At 45.4% G+C, this 20,052-nt stretch overlaps 1 protein-coding gene across 5 annotated transcripts in view; it reads left to right on the top strand.

Annotated features, from left to right (window-relative positions):
- The window catches only part of ARMC9 (armadillo repeat containing 9), an 87,921-nt gene that overhangs the window by 8,803 nt on the left and 59,066 nt on the right, over positions 1–20,052 (top strand). For 4 of the 5 annotated variants that reach the window (XM_081862340.1, XM_081862341.1, XM_081862338.1 and 1 more), the window contains exons 7-10: positions 1,967–1,991; positions 7,104–7,261; positions 9,697–9,795; positions 16,594–16,629. In XM_081862340.1, the coding sequence (XP_081718466.1) occupies positions 1,967–1,991; positions 7,104–7,261; positions 9,697–9,795; positions 16,594–16,629 (318 nt within the window). The remainder of the gene's footprint in view (positions 1–1,966; positions 1,992–7,103; positions 7,262–9,696; positions 9,796–16,593; positions 16,630–20,052) is intronic. The other variant, XM_081862342.1, reaches the window with a different exon arrangement.

Below are 20,052 nucleotides of genomic sequence, written 5' to 3'. Positions count from 1 at the left end.
CTAGGAAGAACCAAGGATCCCAATGCATTCCTCATTTTATTATGCAAAGTTTGCTGCATCCTTAAGGAGAGGTTGTCACTCAGCAATGAACCGTATGGAAGGTCCCAATTTGTTTTTTGTTTTAATTTTTTTATTAGGTACTTCAACAAAACATATTAAAACATATCATCCTTAATGTCCCCCCTAATTTTTCCCCTCCCCCTCCCTCCCATAAACAACCTGCCCCCCCCCCGACTTCCCTCAGTTCCAATCTCTGGTTTCTCTATAAATACTATTCTCTGCATGTTACAGAATTGTATAAGTCCTTAATTTATCTAACTAATTATTATCAATAAAAAAAATTGTGAGTGTTTATTCAAAGCCTGCCAAGGAGTCCAATTCAGTTTGTTGCATCTTTAGGTGCTTTGTAAAAGGTTCCCATTCCTCTTCAAAGTCACAGTTATCCTTGCCCCATAGTTTATGTGTCAATTTTGCCAGTTCTGCATAGTCCATCAGTTTCTCTTGCCATAATTCTTTAGTCTGGATTTCCTCAGTCTTCCATCCTTGTGCTATTAAGACTCTCGCTGCTATTGTTGCATACATGAAGATGTTTTTCAGCTTCTTTGGCAGGTCTTTCCCTACAATTCCTAACAAAAATGCTTCAGGTTTTTTAACAAATGTTAGATGGAACATTTTCTTCAATTCATTGTATATAATTTCCCAAAAATTCTTAATTTCATTACAATCCCACCACATATGGTAAAATGTCCCCTCCTTTTTCTTACACTTCCAACATAAATTTGAACTGGTTTTCATTTTTCCTAACTGCACTGGTGTCATATACCATCTATACATCATTTTCATATAATTTTCTTTCAACAAAGAACAATCTGTAAATTTTAAATCAATTTTCCATAACCTTTCCCAATCATAATGTTATGACCTATATCTTGTGCCCATTTGATCATGACTGATTTTACCTCTTCATCTTTTGTCTCCCTTTCTAGCAGTATGCTGTATGCGGCCTTCAATAGTTTCACTTTCCCTTCGATCACTTCTGTTTGAAACCTAGATCTTGTATAGCTGAACCCGGAAGGTCCCAATTTGAATCCCCATCGGAAGAAGGTCTCTAGTGGCAGGGCTGACTGAGATCAGGGAGAACAGCTGCCAGTCAGAGCAGAGTCTGCCAGGCTAGGTGAACCAGTCAGTGGCCTGGCACAGAGTAAGGCTCCTTGCATTTGTCTGAGTTGTTATTTCTCACACTTAAAAGCAAATTTCTAGCATGTCTTCCATCTGTGTCATACCTCAGTTGCAAGAGCTTGTACCCTTCATGCTTCGTTCTCTGATTTGTCTTAATTTCATTTCATTCATGGGGGCCCATTAGCCAATACTGTCAGGTGGAGATATCATAGATGACGCTTTGCAGTCCCTGGCATCTGTCATTACAAGGACCCAGGGGTAGGTGGTGAGAAGGCCTTCCTCTTCCTGGAACTCTGGTGACTTGCCTTCACCAACCTGGTGCCCTCCAGATGTTTTGGACTACATATCTTGTCAACCCTGGCCAGCATGACCATTGCTGACCAGACTAAAACATCTGGAGAGCAGCAGGTTGGCAAAGTTTGACTTCATGCAAAGGTCCATTAAACTTGCTTGGGTCGACAACATCCACCTCTTATTCCCTGCAAGTTTTCCAGAAGCAGACATCAGACGCTTACAAAAGAATAAGAACGACAAGAGAGTCTGGGGAGACAGATAATTTGAAACTGAGTTGAGCTATAGTCATGTGTGAAGGAGCTGGCGTGGACCAGCATTCTCGCAGGGCTTTGAACTAACCATAGTCTTGCTGAGTCTTGGTTCTCCATCTGTAGGATTTACAGGAGTTTTTTGTCCTTAAAAAGTGCTACGAGATCAACGAGGCACCAGTCCATTTTCTCTCACTGTTCACTGAGCGCTTCTTTTCCTTAGCTCTCATTCTCTCCCACGGCAGAAGGAGAACGCACAGTGCAGCCAAGGTAAATAAGCAGGCTTTCTGGAGATGACATGTATATTCTCTTTTGGAATCAGAATGCCTGTCATATGGCATTAAAATGGTGATTATATTTAGGCTCTGAGCATTTTTACACATGAGGCTAAAATGTTTGGGCGGCATCCAGTTAAAGTGTTCCATCAGCACAAGAATGTACACTTGTGCAATGGACCCCCTCCCCCATTTGCACACCCTGCACCTTGCCCAGATCTGCTCCAGACAGCAGAGCCCTGCCTGCCTGCCAGCCTGCCGGACCCTACCGCCCAGCAAATAATGCATTCCCTCCTATTGAGCTTCCAAATAGAGCACTTAAAAAACATTGCAACTGGGAATTGGTGCGTGAGTTTGCTTTTCCTCCTCCCTCCCAATCCATTTTTCTTTTGTGTTGTACCTTTTACATTAATAAGCCTCAGAACAAAATTCGGCTGATGAGCAAAATAAAAATACTACAGTGGTGCCCCGCAAGACGAATGCCTCGCAAGACGGAAAACCCGCTAGACGAAAGGGTTTTCCGTTTTCGAGGCGCTTCGCAAAACAAATTTCCCTATGGGCTTGCTTCGCAAGATGAAAATGTCTTGCGAGTTCCTGCACTTTCCCCCCCTTTTCTAAGCCGCTAAGCCGCTTATCAGCTGATTTGATAAGCCGCTAAAAGCCGCTAAGCTGCTAATAGCGCTAATCCGCTAAGCTGTCAATGGGCTTGCTTCGCAAGACGAAAAAACCACTAGATGAAGAGACTCGCAGAATGGATTAATTTCGTCTTGCGAGGCACCACTGTATAAATAAGCAGTCAAACACAACACTGGACTAAATGGTGGACTCCTAATCTAATGCAGCAGGGAAATCCTTCCATTAATATGTACAGTGATACCTCGGGTTAAGTACTTAATTCGTTCCGGAGGTCCGTTCTCAACCTGAAACTGTTTTTAACCTGAAGCACCACTTTAGTTAATAGGGCCTCCCACTGTTGCTGCGCCGCAGAGCACGATTTCTGTTCTCATCCTGAAGCAAAGTTCTTAACCCGAGGTACTATTTCTGGGTTAGCGGAGTCTGTAACCTGAAGCGTATGTAACCCAAGGTACCACTGTATTAATGTCTGGAGCTGCCCCAACTATGCCTTTAAACATGTTCAGAAGCACATTTAATTACTGATGTGTATATGTAATTTTTAATTCTCTGATAACTACTATATAGTGTGACTCTTTCCACGGAAAATGTCCCTTCCCATCCAATCCACTGTTAAAATCACATTTTAGTTTTTGTCAATAGTTATAAAAGCCCGAGACACAAAAGAAATCTGGTTTAGAAAGCAGTAGGTTCTTCTGAGCTTTGCCAAGACTACGGGAGCCTGGAAAAATCAAGTTTCTCGGTTGTGTAGGACAAAATACCTGGTAGGCAATTGATGGCTGCGGTTGCATGGTTCATTTTGTTGTCGGAACAAAATCAAAATGAAATGCTTTTCAACTGGGGGGAAAATTTGACTGAAATGTCCTTGGAAATCCTCTTAATTTTTCTGGTCTGCTGAAGTTGATGACACTAAAACAGCAGAGCTGGGAGTGGAAAGCTGTTTTTGACCTTACTTTAGAGTTTCTTCAATAGATTTGGAGCTTTAGGAGCTCTCCAGTGCTGTCTCTTATCATTGTCAACAGAAGCAAGATTGAAAACCAGCCTAGTACTGTAATGATTTCATTCTTGCTTGCCTCTTTTTGCAGCAACTTGAACAGCTGAGAAAGTTTCAGGTTCAGTAATGGTGGGGAAGGCGGAGGTTGAGATTCAGACTGGTCACAGTGGTTTTGTGAGTGGCCAGTGAGCTATCTCTAAGGAAGGGGCTCTGTACATTTTCTGGGAAGAAATGCAGGTGTGATGTAGTGGTCCGACTTTGGGGGGAAATGTTTAAGGCACTTCTTGTATATTCTTGAAATTAAAAGCTCAATTGGTGCCATATATAAGTCATGCTTTTGAATTCTGGTGCTGGAGGAGACTCTTGAGAGTCCCATGGACTGCAAGAAGATCCAACCTCTCCATTCTGAAGGAAATCAGCCCTGAGTGCTCACTGGAAGGACAGATCCTGAAGCTGAGGCTCCAAGACTTTGACCACCTCATGAGAAGAGAAGACTCCCTGGAAAAGACTCTGATGTTGGGAAAGATGGAGGGCACAAGGAGAAGGGGACGACAGGGGACGAGATGGCTGGACAGTGTTCTCGAAGCTACAAACATGAGTCTGACCAAACTGCGGGAGGCAGTGGAAGACAGGAGTGCCTGGCGTGCTCTGGTCCGGGGGTCACAAAGTGTCGGACACGACTAAACAACTAAACAACAACAAATAAGTGAAATGCAGCTCAAGACCTTCCTCAGGGACCACCTCTCCCCATATAAACCAATGCAGACCCTGCAGTCATCCTCTGGGACCCTTGTTTGTGTGCGACCTCCGCAAGTGGTCTGGAGGGTGGCGACATGAGAACGGGCCTTTTCAGTGTTGGCTCCCTGTTTGTGGAATGCTCTCCCCTGAGAGGCTTGCCAGGTGCCATCATTAAATCTCTTAAGGCACCAGTCAAAAACTTTTCTTTGCAACCAGGCCCTTCGATGCTTAACTATCTGGGGCCTTTTAGAAGTGGGTGGGATGTTGTTAATGTGTTTCCATTCCCCTACTTGGTTTTCATGTATCTTTGTTTTTTGAGTTGGTTGTAAGTCACTTTGAGTTTCTTTCGGCAAGATAAAATAACTTAACAAATTTAGTAAAAGTAGAAGAAAAGAACAAGCATCCCAGAGGGTAGGGATGCTCATCAATGGTTCCTCTTCATCCTGGAGAAGAGTGACTAGTGGGGTGCCACAGGGTTCTGTCTTGGGCCCGGTCTTATTCAACATCTTTATCAACGACTTGGATGATGGACTCAAGGGCATCCTGATCAAATTTGCAGATGACACCAAACTGGGAGGGGTGGCTAACACCCCAGAGGACAGGATCACACTTCAAAACGACCTTGACAGATTAGAGAACTGGGCCAAAACAAACAAGATGAATTTTAACAGGGAGAAATGTAAAGTATTGCACTTGGGCAAAAAAAATGAGAGGCACAAATACAAGATGGGTGACACCTGGCTTGAGAGCAGTACATGTGAAAAGGATCTAGGAGTCTTGGTTGACCACAAACTTGACATGAGCCAACAGTGTGACGCGGCAGCTAAAAAAGCCAATGCAATTCTGGGCTGCATCAATAGGAGTATAGCATCTAGATCAAGGGAAGTAATAGTGCCACTGTATTCTGCTCTGGTCAGACCTCACCTGGAGTACTGTGTCCAGTTCTGGGCACCACAGTTCAAGAAGGACACTGACAAGCTGGAACGTGTCCAGAGGAGGGCAACCCAAATGGTCAGAGGCCTGGAAACGATGCCTTATGAGGAATGGCTAAGGGAGCTGGGCATGTTTAGCCTGGAGAAGAGCAGGTTAAGGGGTGATATGATAGCCATGTTCAAATATATAAAAGGATGTCACATAGAGGAGGGAGAAAGGTTGTTTTCTGCTGCTCCAGAGAAGCGGACACGGAGCAATGGCTCCAAACTACAAGAAAGAAGATTCCACCTAAACATTAGGAAGAACTTCCTGACAGTAAGAGCTGTTTGACAGTGGAATTTGCTGCCAAGGAGTGTGGTGGAGTCTCCTTCTTTGGAGGTCTTTAAGCAGAGGCTTGACAACTATATGTCAGGAGTGCTCTGATGGTGTTTCCTGCTTGGCAGGGGGTTGGACTCGATGGCCCTTGTGGTCTCTTCCAACTCTATGATTCTATGATTCTATGTGAGTGGATTTGTGATGGTGCAGCTGCCAGACATCTGTGCTGTGCTGTACAATGCTGACTTCTGCTCTCAAATAGCAGAACCCGTGGAGAAGATTGTCCATTTGGTAAGGAACAGCGAGTGCTTCCATCAGTCAAGTTGCGTATGTCAGTATGGACGCTAAAGCAGGTTGCAATTCTTCTCTCCCTTTTGCCCCCCCATAGAGGTTAGAACTGCTGGGTGTTTGTTGGAAGAGGCAAACACACGTCACTTTTTGGTACTGGGATGGTGATTTCTGATAATATATACGGCTTCAAATGCACCTTCTAAAAGCTATATCCTAGCAAAGGAATTTTCAAGTATTTCCTCATGAAGTGATTCCATCTGGGAAATGAAAACACCGGTTCTGTTTTAATGCTTTGTTGTAAAGTTGATTTCTGTGATTTTCTTTTTCATTTGAATGTTCCCCAGTAAATACTCAGCTCTGTTTACAAGTGCCACCTTAACTATCCTGAGCAATAGTTGCTGAGACAGAATGTTCTAGCAAGACTGTTAAATTGTCTAGTTTTAGAGGCAAATCTTCTCTGTCCGCTCTCCCATGTTTTGTTTCAGTGTTAGGGTAGTGATGTAATCTAGAGGTGACAGGACATTCTCCCTCTCCTGGTCTATGTCTTATGACGGTGAGGATATTGTCTGACAATTATACTTGGTGCTGCAAAACTGAGTAAGGGCTCCCTCCTGCTCTTTTGTCACCACGTTGGATTGTTAGCCAAAGTAGGCGACAACAACATATTCCGTGTGTCCATGTAAATGTTATATATAGTTTGTTCCCTATGCATTTGGAATCTTCTTCAGATACTGTGACCAAATTTTGCATGATGGTTGATGAGATCATGGAGCAAGTCTCTGGCTGTGCTTGGCTACAAATAGGCACCATTTTGGATCAAGATGATGATGAGAATAATAATAATAAATTTTATTTATACCCTGCCCTTCCCGGCCAGAGTCGGGCTCAGGGCGGCTAACACCAGTAAAATTACAGTAAAAACATAATAGGGGAAAAAACCAATTTAAAATACAGGTTAAAATGCAATTTAAAATGCAGAGATGGCACACTGAACCATTCAAAACAGCACTTATTTTAATCACAGATTTCAAAACTGCACTTTTTTGTTACTTAGAATTCCTGAGCAACACCACGTGGAAGGCATTGTGCGTGTGTGTTTTGCATTAGCTGGAGTGCTATGAAGGAAACAGGACTGTGTCATTCCTCAGTATGTCAGTGCAGATGATAAGGGGGAGAGGCTCATAATTTCCCTTTATTCCACAGAAATGCTGCAGCAGCTACATCAGCAGCTGGTGGAGTCTGAACGCAAAACCATGACCTACCTCAAGCGGTTCAACAAAATCCAAGCTGACTACCACAACCTCATTGGGGTGACAGCTGAGCTGGTGGATTCTCTTGAGGCCACAGTCAGTGGCAAAATGGTAAGGGGGAGCTTGAGAGCATCCACATTTGGCGGTTGGGATAAACCGCATTTGCATATTGCCAAATACTTCTTATTCAGATCGGTCCGATGAAGGAGGCTCTTGCGTGTGAAGTGCCATGCCTACATAAATTGGAATTAATGCAATTGAGGCCTTAACTGGCAGTGAATGACCAAGAAAGAGACCATGGAGGTTGCAGTGAATAGCTAGATGAGGATGTCATTCCAGTGAGTGGCAGCTGTGAAAAAGACAAATTCCACTTTAGGGATTTAGGAATGAGATTGAAAATCAAACTCCCAGTATTGTGATGACAAATCTGTGCTCTTACTGCACTTCGAATGCTGCGTATGGGTTTGCTCAAAAATGTTCAGAAAAAGGCAGCCAGAATGTTCACGGGGCAGGAAAAACTTCCCTACGAAGAAAGGTTTTGTAGTTTTAACGATACACTGTAAGATGCAGTGGTTCCTTTTTGCCTGTCCTGAATCTCCCTCCACTCAGTTTCAGTGGCTAATAATAATAATAACAACAATTTATTATTTATACCCCTCCCATCTGGCTGAGTTTCCCCAGCCACTCTGGGCGGCTCCCAATCGAGTGTTAAAAACAATACAGCATTAAATATTAAAAACTTCCCTAAACAGGATAACCGCAAGCTCTAGAGAAAGGGAGAAAATCTTCTCCCTATACACTTTCTCCACACCCTAACTAATTTTAGTTCCTCTCAATTTCTCTTTTTCTAGGCTAAAAAGCCTCGTCTCGAGGGGCTCCAAGAAAAGTGAAAACCCATTCTTTGCGAATCTGTTTACGGTTTTGTTCTAGTTCTGCCAGGTGGTGGCGCTGTTTAGCTGAGCGTTGCATTCAAAGGAGTTTTGGAAATGAGCTGTGAGCTCGTCCCACTTTGCATTTTATGATCTTGGATTTCATACACATATTTCATACAATGATGCAATCACAATGGCAGAAAAGGCTAAATGAAGACCAGCCCTTCTCCCCACTTCCCCCACATCCCAAGGTGAGGAAGGCACAGAATTTTATCTCTTGATGCAGGGTGGTATATATAAATCTAATAATAAATAGAATCTGCATCACACAGAATCCCACTGACAAGAGAACAGGAGCCAACAGGAATATGCTCCACCAGCACAGCTGGCTCCCAATGACTCAAGCAAGCATATAACCCCCCACTTGCGAGGACAAGAGCTGCCTCGTCACTTCCAAAATCCCAAGGGCTTACTAAGACAGTCAAGTGAGGGAGAAAAATATTTTCTGGTCCCAGGTATTATCACTGTTCAATGAGCATAAAGAAAAAACTCATCCATTGACGTGAACCTTCCTAAACAAACAAAAATGTACAGTACAGTGGTGCCCCGCAAGAGGAATGCCTCGCAAGACGAAAAAATCGCTAGACGAAAGAGTGTTCCGTTTTCTGAGTCGTTCCGCAAGACGAATTTCCCTATGGGCTTGCTTTGCAAGACGAAACGTCTTGCGAGTTCTTGCGAGTTTTTTTCCTTTTTTTTTAAGCCGCTAAGCCGCTAATAGCCGCTAAGCCGCTAATAGCCGCTAAGCCGCTAATAGCCGTGCTTCACAAGACGAAAAAACCGCAAGACGAAGAGACTCGTGGAACGGATTAATTTCGTCTTGCGAGGCACCACTGTATTAGAGTCCAGAGTGATTATGGGTTAGATCCAGACTTAGTTAGGTCACACTGCAAACCTTGCCCCATTGATTCCAGTGGGACCCGAGTACAACTTAGGATTTGAGTCTTACGTTAAAACTCATTCAAGCTTTACATGGTCTTTACAGTAATACCTCTGTGAACGTCCGCCTTGTCTAGCGTCCATTCTGGCGAACGTCCGCGGCAAACCCGGAAGTACCGGAACAGGTTACTTCCAGGTTTTCCACATGCGCAGAAGCGCAAACCGCTCCATGTGCAGATGTGTCGCTTTGTCCTGTGTCCTTTTTGGCTAGCGGCCGGGGCTCCAGAACGGATCCTGGTTGCAAAACAAGGTATGACTGTATAGCTATTGACTTTTTCCAGCCCACCTATGTGAGCAATCAGCCAAATGAAATTGGAGGCAGTTGTGACCAGACAGCTTAATGCAGGGGTGAGAAACCTTGGCCCACACAGGCCTGATTTGGCCTGCCAGACTATTTTGTCTGAGCTACACCCCCCTGCCCCACGCATGACATAGATGGTGTCTGGTGTGGGGGCAGTCAAGGTGGGGCTTGCACAAAAGGGGCTTTGCAGGTTTTGCCATACTTTTACTGACATGACTCAAGCATTCCTAGCCTCTCCTCCCCCGTTTTTTGACCCTCACACCTATAAGAGCAGGGTGGCATTTGGTCCGTTTTGGCACCTCCTTGTGCAAATAAGTAGCCGAGGTCAAAAGAAAATGTAATTTCCCACTGACTTGATGTGTTACCTTTTTTGGTAGATCACCCCAGAAGATCTGCAGAGCGTTTGTGTTCGTTTATTTAGCAACCAGATGAGGCAGAGCGTAGCGCATAGCATAGACTTCACAAGGCCTGGAACTGTGAGTATAACCTTTGGCGCTTGTCTTTGTTAAAAGATAAAACCACGACTCCGTGGCCATATAATGATGTACCACCTAACCAGTACACTTCCCCAGCAGTGCATAAGTCTGTGACGGTTTTGTCATGCGCTGATGGCCTTGAGGAAGGCCATTTCTGCCAGTTCTCCAAAAGCAGAATGTGGTGTGCTGGCAGCACTTTTACATGTGCGGAGCACTCTCTAAAGCAACAGTTCCCAAAGACTGTCAGTGGCCCATGAGCGTCACTCAAGTCGTCTGCAGTGGCAGCTCTTCAAAGTGATGTAGCTACATGGAGGTGTGTAGAGAATGTGGTGTGTAGAGGCTCAGGTGTGTAGAGAATGGTGGGCACAGTGGCCCCTCTGTTGATCTTAGAACCTTGGTGGGTAGGGCAGGCCAGTTGTAATGGGAGGGTGCTCTGCCTTCCCCAGAGGAACAAAGCCATGGCTGGTGTCATAGGAGAATGCCGCAATCACATAGACCAGTAAACACATAGTTCAAAGAGGGAGTTAACTCTTTATGAGCAAAAACATGACCTTCACAGACTTGGTTGAGTGCCAGGCCGAATGAGCAGAGCAGCTCATTCCTGGTGGTCTTTCTCCATGAAAATTGGTTGCTGGGACTAAAAGTCCCTGCCTCCTCACCAGAGCTTTTTCCAAGCAGTCAGAGATTGCACCTGCGTGCAGTCAACCGCTGCTCTGCCCTTTTTATGCGTCTTCTGGTTCTGGGAGACCAGGCAGGAGGGGAGTTTGTCGCAGCAGCAGGCGGAGACACTGACGACTCTTCACCATACTGACTCATCTCTGCCTCTTGGCCTCTGCTGCTTCAGCTTCCGCCTCTGATTCTGGACTCCTCTCTGCCACAGACTCTCCCAGCTCACTGAGCCCTGTTACCTCTTCAGCTTCCGACACCTCTTCTTCTCAGACTTCTCCCTCTGACCACTCATTGTTGTCCTACCACCACACCTTGGACTCTGAGCCTTTTCTTTGGTGGTTTCCCAGCTGGTTCCTCCACCATACTTGTGTATTCAACCAGTTTATGACATCTGGGGAAGTTCCTGAGTGGGGGGGAAATAGGAGAGGAGTGGAAAAGTCAGAGGGAAGGAGCCAAGCTAATGCATGAGCAAGAGAGTGACTCCAAGTGGGAGTTCTCCATTAATAAACAAAAAGGATAGCAGCCTGTTCCTAAAAATATTCATATTGATTTTTAATGGTATATTATTGTATTAAAAAAGAATTCCTAATTTTTTTGAAGAAAGATATTTAATATTTAGCACAGCGCTTTGCAGTGGCTAAACAACAGGCAGAGAAATCATTAAGTGGTCTGCCAAGACCCTTGGCAATTTTCAAGTTGTCCAGGCACAAGAAGTTTGAGAGCCACTGTAAAGCTTTTAATTTGCTTGCTTATAAAACATGAATGGGAGGTAGGGCACTATTTGTTCTCATTTTTACAGACAGGAAACTGAAGTTGCAAGGGAGTGCTTTAGCAAGGCCATCTGTTGAGTGAGTTTGTGACTCTTTGAACCAGGTCTCCCAAATCCAGCCGGCCCTATCTGGTGGAAATACGGACTGGGTTCTGTGTGCAGTTTGTGATTCTCAGCAAGTGCAGAAAACCTGGAGACTGTAATAATGGGATCAGATTTAAACTTGTCAAGAATCTTGGTTCTAATCCCTTGACCCTGCCTTCCTCCCCCAACTGCCACCCAGTTTTCTTTCTGTCCTTTTCCTCAAAGCTCATGGAGCATGCTGCTTACTCCTGCTGTTCCATTTTTATCTCCTCCAACTCTGTTTTGACCCTTTACAATCTGGCTTCCGCCCCTTGCACTCCACAGAAACTGCTCTCACAGAAGCCACTAGCGACCTTCTCACTGCTAAACCTATGGGCCTGTCCTTAGTCCTCCTTGTCAGGGACCTTTCTGCTGCCTCCGATACAGTTGATCTCTCTCTCCCCTACTTGATTCCCTTTATGCCTCGTGATTCCATCATCAGCCGATTCTCTTCCAACCTGCCTGAATAATTGCTCTTTCAAGGTCTCTGTAGGGGGACAACTCCTGCCTGGAAACCAATGTCCCCACTGTGGAAGGACGTGCGGACCCAGAATTGGCCTCCACAGTCACTTACGGACTCATTGTTAAATCCATGTTTTTGGAAGACAATCTTACTTGGCTATGAGGGATCGCCAAAGAGGAAAGAAGAGGAAGAGGGGGACACTCTCTTCCTTTGCTTTCCCTCTCTCCATTGGGCTCTGTGGGTGGCCCTCTCCTATCCTCTGAATATCAGGGGAGGGAAACCTTTGGCCTTTCAGAGATTCACAGCTCCCATCAGCTCCAGCCAGGACTACCAGTGATCAGGAATGAAGGGAGTTGGAGCCCACATAATTTGGAGAGCCACAACACTCACTCACTCCCTCTCTCTCTCTCCCTCTCTCCCTCCCTCCCTCCCCCCCCCCACTCTATATAGACTTTGTCCCTGGATAGCCTCGTATTTTCCAGGGGTTTCCAGTACCACTTAAACACTGATTGCACCCAGCTGCATCTCACATCTTCTGTCTTCTGTCCAATGCTTTCTCCAGCTGCCGCTCAGATGCTTCTGCTGGGATGCTTCACCATCCTTTTGGGTGCCACATGTCAGCGGGAGCTGGGGCCAGAGGGCAAAGCAGTCTGAAGTGAGCTGCTTCAGAGCAGCATCCTAAGAGGATGAGGAGATCAGCCGCTGCCCAAAGTGGCAAGACAAGCAACGGGTTGGTTGGGGGTTGCACTTTCTGCAGCCTCACAGCTGCTGCTGCAGCTGCCACCGCCACTGCCATAATCATGATGATGATGATGATGATGATGATAATATGCTGCCCTCCTGACTGGGTTGTCCCAAACTCTCTGGGCAGCTTCCAGCATAATAAAAGAATAATAATAAATAATAATAAATTTTATTTATACCCCGCCCTCCCCAGCCAAGACCGGGCTCAGGGCAGCTAACACCAGATATAAAACAATTGATTAAGATACAACTTAAAAGCAAGATTAAAATACAACATTAAAATGCAGCCTCATTTCAATAGAAGCTCAAATCAGAAACTTTTTGCGGATCAAAACGTCAACTCTTCACCAAGGCCAACTATTCAGACTGGTCCTACGTGGGCCAGAAAAAAGCCAGGGAAGTCCCCAAATAGGAGTTCCATCACAGAAGGGAAAAGGAAAGAGGGGAAGGGGATCAAGTTGATTCCAAGCTAAAGGTGGAACAACTCTGTCTTACAGGCCCTGTGGAAAGAAATCAGATCCTGAAGGGCCCTGGTCTCATGAGACAGAGCGTTCCACCAGGCCGGGGCCAGTATTGAAAAGGCCTGGCTCTGGTTGAGGCTAATCTGACTTCCTTAGGGCCTGGGACCTCTAGGGTGTTGCTGTTTATGGACCTTAAGGTCCTCCATGGGGCATACCGGGAGAGGCGGTCCCGTAGGTACAGCAAAAACACCAAACATTAGAAACTTCCTTATACAGGGCTCTTTTCAGATGTCTTCAGAAAGTTGTGTAGTTCTTTATCTCTTTGGCATCTGACAGGAGGGCGTTCCACAGGACGGGCCCCCTGACGCATAAATATAGGTTTTATTATTATTAAGAATATTATTTTACACCCCCTCGGCTTGGTGCCATGGGGGGGGGGACTGCTTGCACCGCCCTAAATCCGGCGCTGTGGAGGGGGAGTCCTGATCCTGAGGGGCAAAGAGAGAAGCCACATTCAGCCCTGCATCTTAGTCCCGTGTCCCCCCCCCGGCTGCTGCTGCTATAGAGGGTGCGGCACCCAATGAAAGCAAAGACAGCCAGTGATGTAAAGACGCTTGTACTGGATGAGTCTTTGGCATTCCTAAGTTCAGAGGCAGTGAAGTGAATGAGATTGTTGGGGCTTGGGAGGTGTGACACTCATACTGTCATATGTTGCTTTTGCATTTAAAGGTGCCAGCAGGTGAAACTTGTGTTGATCTCATATTATTGTATAAACCTCTTAATCTTTTGTTCAAAGGAGCTGGGCGCATTCTTGCGTTGTTTATTTTTTTGTACCTTCTGTTTACTGCAAATGGTTAGAATTCCAATTGTGTGGTAGCCATCCACTTGGCAAACAGTAAGTTTGTCTTTGCTTTGCAATTTAATGAGGAAACTCCCGTATTTTTACTTTTCACAGAGACATTTTTATAAGACATTTTAATAAGCAGATGGAAATCACCACCTAATATTTTAGAAACTTTCAGTCTCTCCCCCTCCTTACCCCAAATGCAAAGTTCTGAGTTTTTATGATACAGGAGAGTGTAAATTTTCAAGTTACACAGAACTCTTCATTAGACAAAACACAGCAGCTTGCCTTGCTCACAGTACATATTGCATCTTTTCAGAAAGCAATATAGCCTTGTCTACATATGCAACAGAATGAGAGGAAAATGCGATAATAGAATGAATAGGGAAACTTGAGGCTTCAGATGTGAGGTTCCATTTTTCAAAACTGCCTCCAGGTAGAAAACTTAACACAGCAGGGAGTGAGTTGAGCTAGAAATTTCTCCCTGTTCTGCTAGTTTTTTATGTGCATGGAGGTTTTTCACAAGGGGGAAGACTAGGGACTGGCAAATCTACTCAGTGATCTCAGGATTCTACTGCTTCATTCTGCTGGAGCTTGTCACGTATGTCACACAAGCAAAAAGCAGCCCACCAGGTTCTCATAAGAACATAAGAAGAGTCTGCTGGATCAGGCCAGTGGCCCACCTAATCCAGCCTCCTGTTCTCACAGTGGCTGAACAGATGCCTCTTGTGGGAAACTTGCAAGCAGGATTTAAGCACAAGAGCAGCACTCTGCCCTCCTCTGGTTTCCAGCAGCTGGCATTCAGATGCATTACTGCCTTGGACCGTGGAGGCAGAGCATAGCCATTCTGGCTAGTAGATCTCCCATTCTTGTCATCTCCTTGAGAAGCACTCCTCTGTCAAGTTCCCAACATACCATAATATACAGCTGCACTTGCCTTGGTGGTGCAGGGCTGCTCAGAAGCTGGAGGTGGTTGTCCGAGATGTTCAGTGGGCAGGGTGCTCTGCGCAGTTCCTTGTCCCTCGCTGTCATGATCACAGCCAGAATGGGCTGTGCAGGAAGATTCATTTTTTAGAAATAAGGGAATTCATGTTCACTTTGCATGATTGTTACTGGTTGTAGAATTTAGTGGTTTTGGTGAAGAATTTGCATTGCCTGGCGCAGAGCTCTAATATTTATTTTAGCACAGATTGTGCACAGACTTGCTGTGGTGCCGTCTCTGGAACTAAGCAGGCCTGGATGTGGCCATTTCCAGGAACCTTCTTGGACTTCCCCATGATCTTCTCCTTGGACGAAGGATGAGAAGGAAGTGCCATAAAATCAGTGACAATTGCTTTAACAGAAATACCCTCTTCCTGCAGCCTCTCAGATACTGTTTTGGTTTCTGCTTTTTTGCTTTCATGACTGACTAAGCCCACAGGGGCGTCCCACATTTTGGGCGTTTAATCCTTTATTGTGGTGCACTTGCAAAGACCTTTTAATTCTAATCAAACCATGTCATCTTAAGACATTTACTCACATGTTTGTTTGTTTTTTAAATAGCAATAATCAAATCTTTTATAAATGCATCCATAGCCCGAGCCTAGCTAAAACATAAACAGTAGGATTATTATTTGTGGATTTCTAGAGTAGGTTGATATTCTCCCTTGGCATTTATGAAACAACATGAAGATATGAAGATATTATTTCAAGGAGGGGGGGGGACGAAACTGAGAAGACAGTTGCATTGAGTTCAATGGGACTTGCATCTCAGTGAGAGGGTATAGGAGTACAGCCCAACTTGTTTTAAACTAAGAGTGGCATTGAACTGCCTGCCTGCCAAAGGAAGCCTCCAGGAACCAGGAACTTTCCTTGTTAACTGGAGGTGCCATAGGATATTTGCTCACTGGCTGGCAAGAGGCAGATCCTTTCCCAGTTTTTCGCTCTGCAGTTTGAGTGAGGTCAGGCTGTTTGCAAGCGTAAGGTCTGTTTCAATAGCTCCCTCGGTTGCAGCATCTTGCTTCAAATCAAGATAAGTAGTGGCAGAGTTGGCCCAAGACATTTTGCTGCTTGAGGCAGAACAGAAAATGGCGCCCTCCCCACCTCCCCATCCTCCTCTGCTGCCTGAGGTGACTGGAGGTTGTCTGGGGAAGCCTGGCATGATGAAGGCAAGTGCAGGAGACAGCAAGCAGCACACTCCCCAGGGGCCTGGAACTGTTTTCCCTTCCAGCTGTCCACAGCCTGCTGCCGCCTGAGGCTACTGCCTTACCAAGGCTAATGGATGGGCCGGCCTTGAATAGTTGGTAACTCACGGATATCTCTTTCTCTCTATCTTTCCCACTACCAATTTCAATTTGGCATTGAAGCATAGCTGTCAACTTTCCCCTTTTCTTGTGAGGAATCCTATTTGGAATAAGGGAATTTCCCTTTAAAAAAGGGAAACGTTACAGCTATGAATTTAAGTCGTCTGTTACACCCTCTTTTCCAGACCTTCCCTGGTCTTTTGTGGATACACACAAGAATATTGGTGGAAATAGCACAGGTTTTAAGATGGTCGAAGCTCAGATGCCTGTCCCTTTCCAAAATCTGTTTTCTCTTACTCCTTAACAAACTTTAATTTTATTGTTATTTTTGTGTGTTGTATTTTTCTTTAAACTGCTGATCATCTCTGTGTGATTTCTGTTAACTTTTCCTCTTCTTTTTCTTCGTCTCTTTTATTTTAATGTGTGCCTGTTTACCCCTAAAGGGATATTGCTGTATGAGCCCCTGTGATGATGAATATGTAAGTTCCTGCATTTTCTTTTATTATCTTTTCCACATTGCCTTATGCATCCTTTTCCTGTCCTCTCTCCCCTTCACGGGCTCTTTAGCCCATGCTCTTTGCTCTGCTTGTGCACCAGTGACATTTTTGAATGGCAAAAGGTATTGGAATGCTTGCATGAAAATCTGTCGGAATGCTTGCATGGGATAGTGCAGTACAACTACAAGTCAAATTAAGCCTGCCTTATAATAAGCAGACTCAGGAGTAAACCCTGCACAAATCCAGAGTGGAGTCCCTAAGGCGGTTGAATGGCGCCCTGTACGCTTCCTTCTGGCAACTTCTGTAGCCAAGCTGGTGCCAAAGGCCGCGAGGAGGGTCTTGTCATCTGGGCAGCCCAGGACCTCCATACACGCTGCCCAGCCTTGCGCCCCAGGGAGGTCACTTTGCTGCTGCTGACACAGCAAAAACAACGTGGGAGGCAGCAGTTACAAGTTACCGGTCACTGCAGCCACAGCAGGCGCTGTGATTCCCCAGAGGTTAGACTTCACCCTTGGAGGTGTACTCTATTGTCTCTTGAGACAGATGGATGCCAGCAACTAAGACCTCTTAGGGAACAATCGGAAGAATGGAAAGTGTATGTTATGCTGAGTTAAGCAGAACTGGTGCATAGTGTGCCAGATCCACACTCTGTTCAGCAGTGGGGCTACCTCTGGCTGAATTGGCCTAAGTCTGATTGAGGGAAAACAAACCTTTAGAATAGAGTTACATCACCCTTCTGCTGACCACAGTCCATTTCAGCACTGCATGGTGTTAACTTGAGTTGGGAGATACGGCTTAAGAACTTAATTAGTTCTGGAGGTCTGTTCTTAACCGGAAACTGTTCTTAACCTGAAGCTCCACTTTAGCTAATGGGGCCCCCCACTGCCGCCACACCGCTGCTGCGCGATTTCTGTTCTCATCCTGAAGCAAAGTTCTTAACCCGAGGTACTATTTCTGGGTTAGCGGAGTCTGTAACCTGAAGCGTATGTAACCTGAGGTACCACTGTACATATTTGTGGCAGGTGTAAATGGAGGGATTGAATGGAAAGGAAATGCAGATAAGTACAGACAGTGATTACATTATTAACTCTTGTAGATGGCACGGACATCTGCAACCACCAAAGCATTTCTATATTTACCTGCAACTCTGGACAGTGCTTCATGCATCTGAGTCGGTGAACTGTGGCCCATGAAAGCTCATGCCATAATAAACGTGTTAGTCTTTCAGGTGCCACAAGGCTGTTTGTTTTTGCTGCCGCTGACTAACAAGGCTACCTCTCTGGAAATGATTACAGTAATGGCTATGAGCTCAGGAGTCCATCTTTGCCTGTGCATGATGAGTCAGATGGCATTTTTTGGAAGGAGCAGATTGTCTTAAAGCACATCTTGTTGAGAGGCAGGTTCTGGCTGCACCTTCTGCAGCCCAGATGGCCATTTGCAGGCAGGCCTCCTAGCCAAGAGACCTTTATGACCATTCCAGATTGCCCACAGCCAGTGCATTCTTTGCCGGGAGAGGATATTGGCTTTCTAGGCTTCAGACATAAGCGGAGTTAGGGAATAGGAAAAAACAACAACTGCATCCCTTTTTAGAATGATTCCAGTCTCCTCCTGAAATGGTCTCTTAAGGCTGTTTCTAGCGGAGACGCTTCATACATTAGGCACAAGCTTTTCCCTTGCTGTGAGGCCTAGAGGAGTTTGTGCAAAGAAAAGGGGGGAGGGAAATCACAGAATGTGGTATTCATGGTGCAGAATTCAGTTTCCTGAGGGTCTCCATTTGCATTGCTGCCCCAAGGAAACCCAAGACCAGCTGATCTCCTCCCTTGTGTATAGTGGAAGTGGATCCCCATGCAATATCCCTTCATCTTTCCCTTCCCAGGGTGGGCCAGCGTGGTGTAGTGGTTAAGAGCGGTGGACTCGTAATTTGGTGAACCGGGTTCGCTTCCCCGCTCCTCCACATGCAGCTGCTGGGTGACCTTGGGCCAGTCACACTTCTCTGAAGTCTCACAGAGTGTTGGTTGTGGGGAAGGAAGGGAAAGGAGAATGTTAGCCGCTTTGAGACTCCTTCGGGTAGTGATAAAGTGGGATATCAAATCCAAACTCTTTTCTTCTTCTTCTTCCCATTCACTGACAGTGTGCACAGACATAATCTGTTCCTCTTGCACGTGCATCCAGAAAAATGGGAAGAACCATTTCCTCTGTGTTCTCTATGCCGAGTGGCAGTGAGGCTTCAGGATTTCCGGTTAATCCAGGCATCCCCAAACTCAGCCCTCCAGCTGTTTTGGGACTACAGTTCCCATCATCCCTGACCACTTGTCCTGTTAGCTAGGGATGATGGGAGTTGTAGTCCCAAAACAGCTGGAGGGCCGAGTTTGGGGGTGCCTGGGTTAATCCTTTTAACTAGTGAAACCAGAGATTGAAGCTGGGACTGTGTTCGTGTGAAACATGCCTTTTGCCATTCCCAAGGATGAGAGCTACTCTGTGTACGTAGTGTACTGTTGCTTTTGAGCACAAATAACATGATTCCATTATTCCCTCCAATAGCGGTGCTGAGTGCTGATGGCTATCCAAAGTGGGCCGCATCCGCATGTTTATGGGGACCCACAAGGTTGCTGTATTTTAAAAATATGTATTTAGTGGGGGAAATAAGGAGAAGCCCCCTCCAAACCATCCAATGAGGACTGAGTATGTCCCATGACCACCGGATGCTGACAGACTGTGTCTTTTATACATACACGTATATACAGATGCGCAAATCTGGGGAAGGGAATGAAAGAAAGTGGCTAGAATCCTGAACAAGAAGCACTCCACACTGCCACATTTTGTTGCAGATTCTACCCGTTATAACTAATCGTATCTTCTAGATGCTTAATCCAGTCTTAAAAAATAAAAATCCACTGACTGGACCAGAATGGTTCTCAGCAATGTCCACAGGCTGCCACGTTTGCACTTTATCCTTCACATCTCTCTTTTTGGGTTTTTTAAAGGCTTCAAGCATATATTTTTCAGGATAGGTAACTGCCTAGGGTGGAACGAATCAGCATGATTTCATTGAGTTAGATAGCTTTTGATTGGGGGGGGGCAGCGATGTCTCATCGAAACAAAAAGACTGCCACCACGAATCAAAAGTACCTAGGAAAATGAATCAAAATGAGTGCAAGGCAAGTGGATTTAGGTAGAACACAATGCGTCTGGATGCCACTCTTGCTCTGAAAGGAAGCCCCTGTACTGTAAGAGAAATGTTTAGTTTTAAGGCTTTTAATTGGCTATTATGTATCATCACTCATTGATTTAAGCATAATATGAAATGACATCCTATGCAGGTATACACTTATTCGTTTGTGGCAGAGATGCTCCTTGTGTTACATAGGGCAGCTTTGCAAAATTCCCAAGCCCTCGGAAGGTATG

This window comes from Podarcis erhardii (genome assembly GCF_964252035.2).
Source record: "Podarcis erhardii genome assembly, chromosome: 5".
NCBI lineage: Eukaryota > Metazoa > Chordata > Lepidosauria > Squamata > Lacertidae > Podarcis > Podarcis erhardii.
Note: the sequence above shows the minus strand (reverse complement) of the source record. Positions and strands in the feature narration are given on the sequence as shown.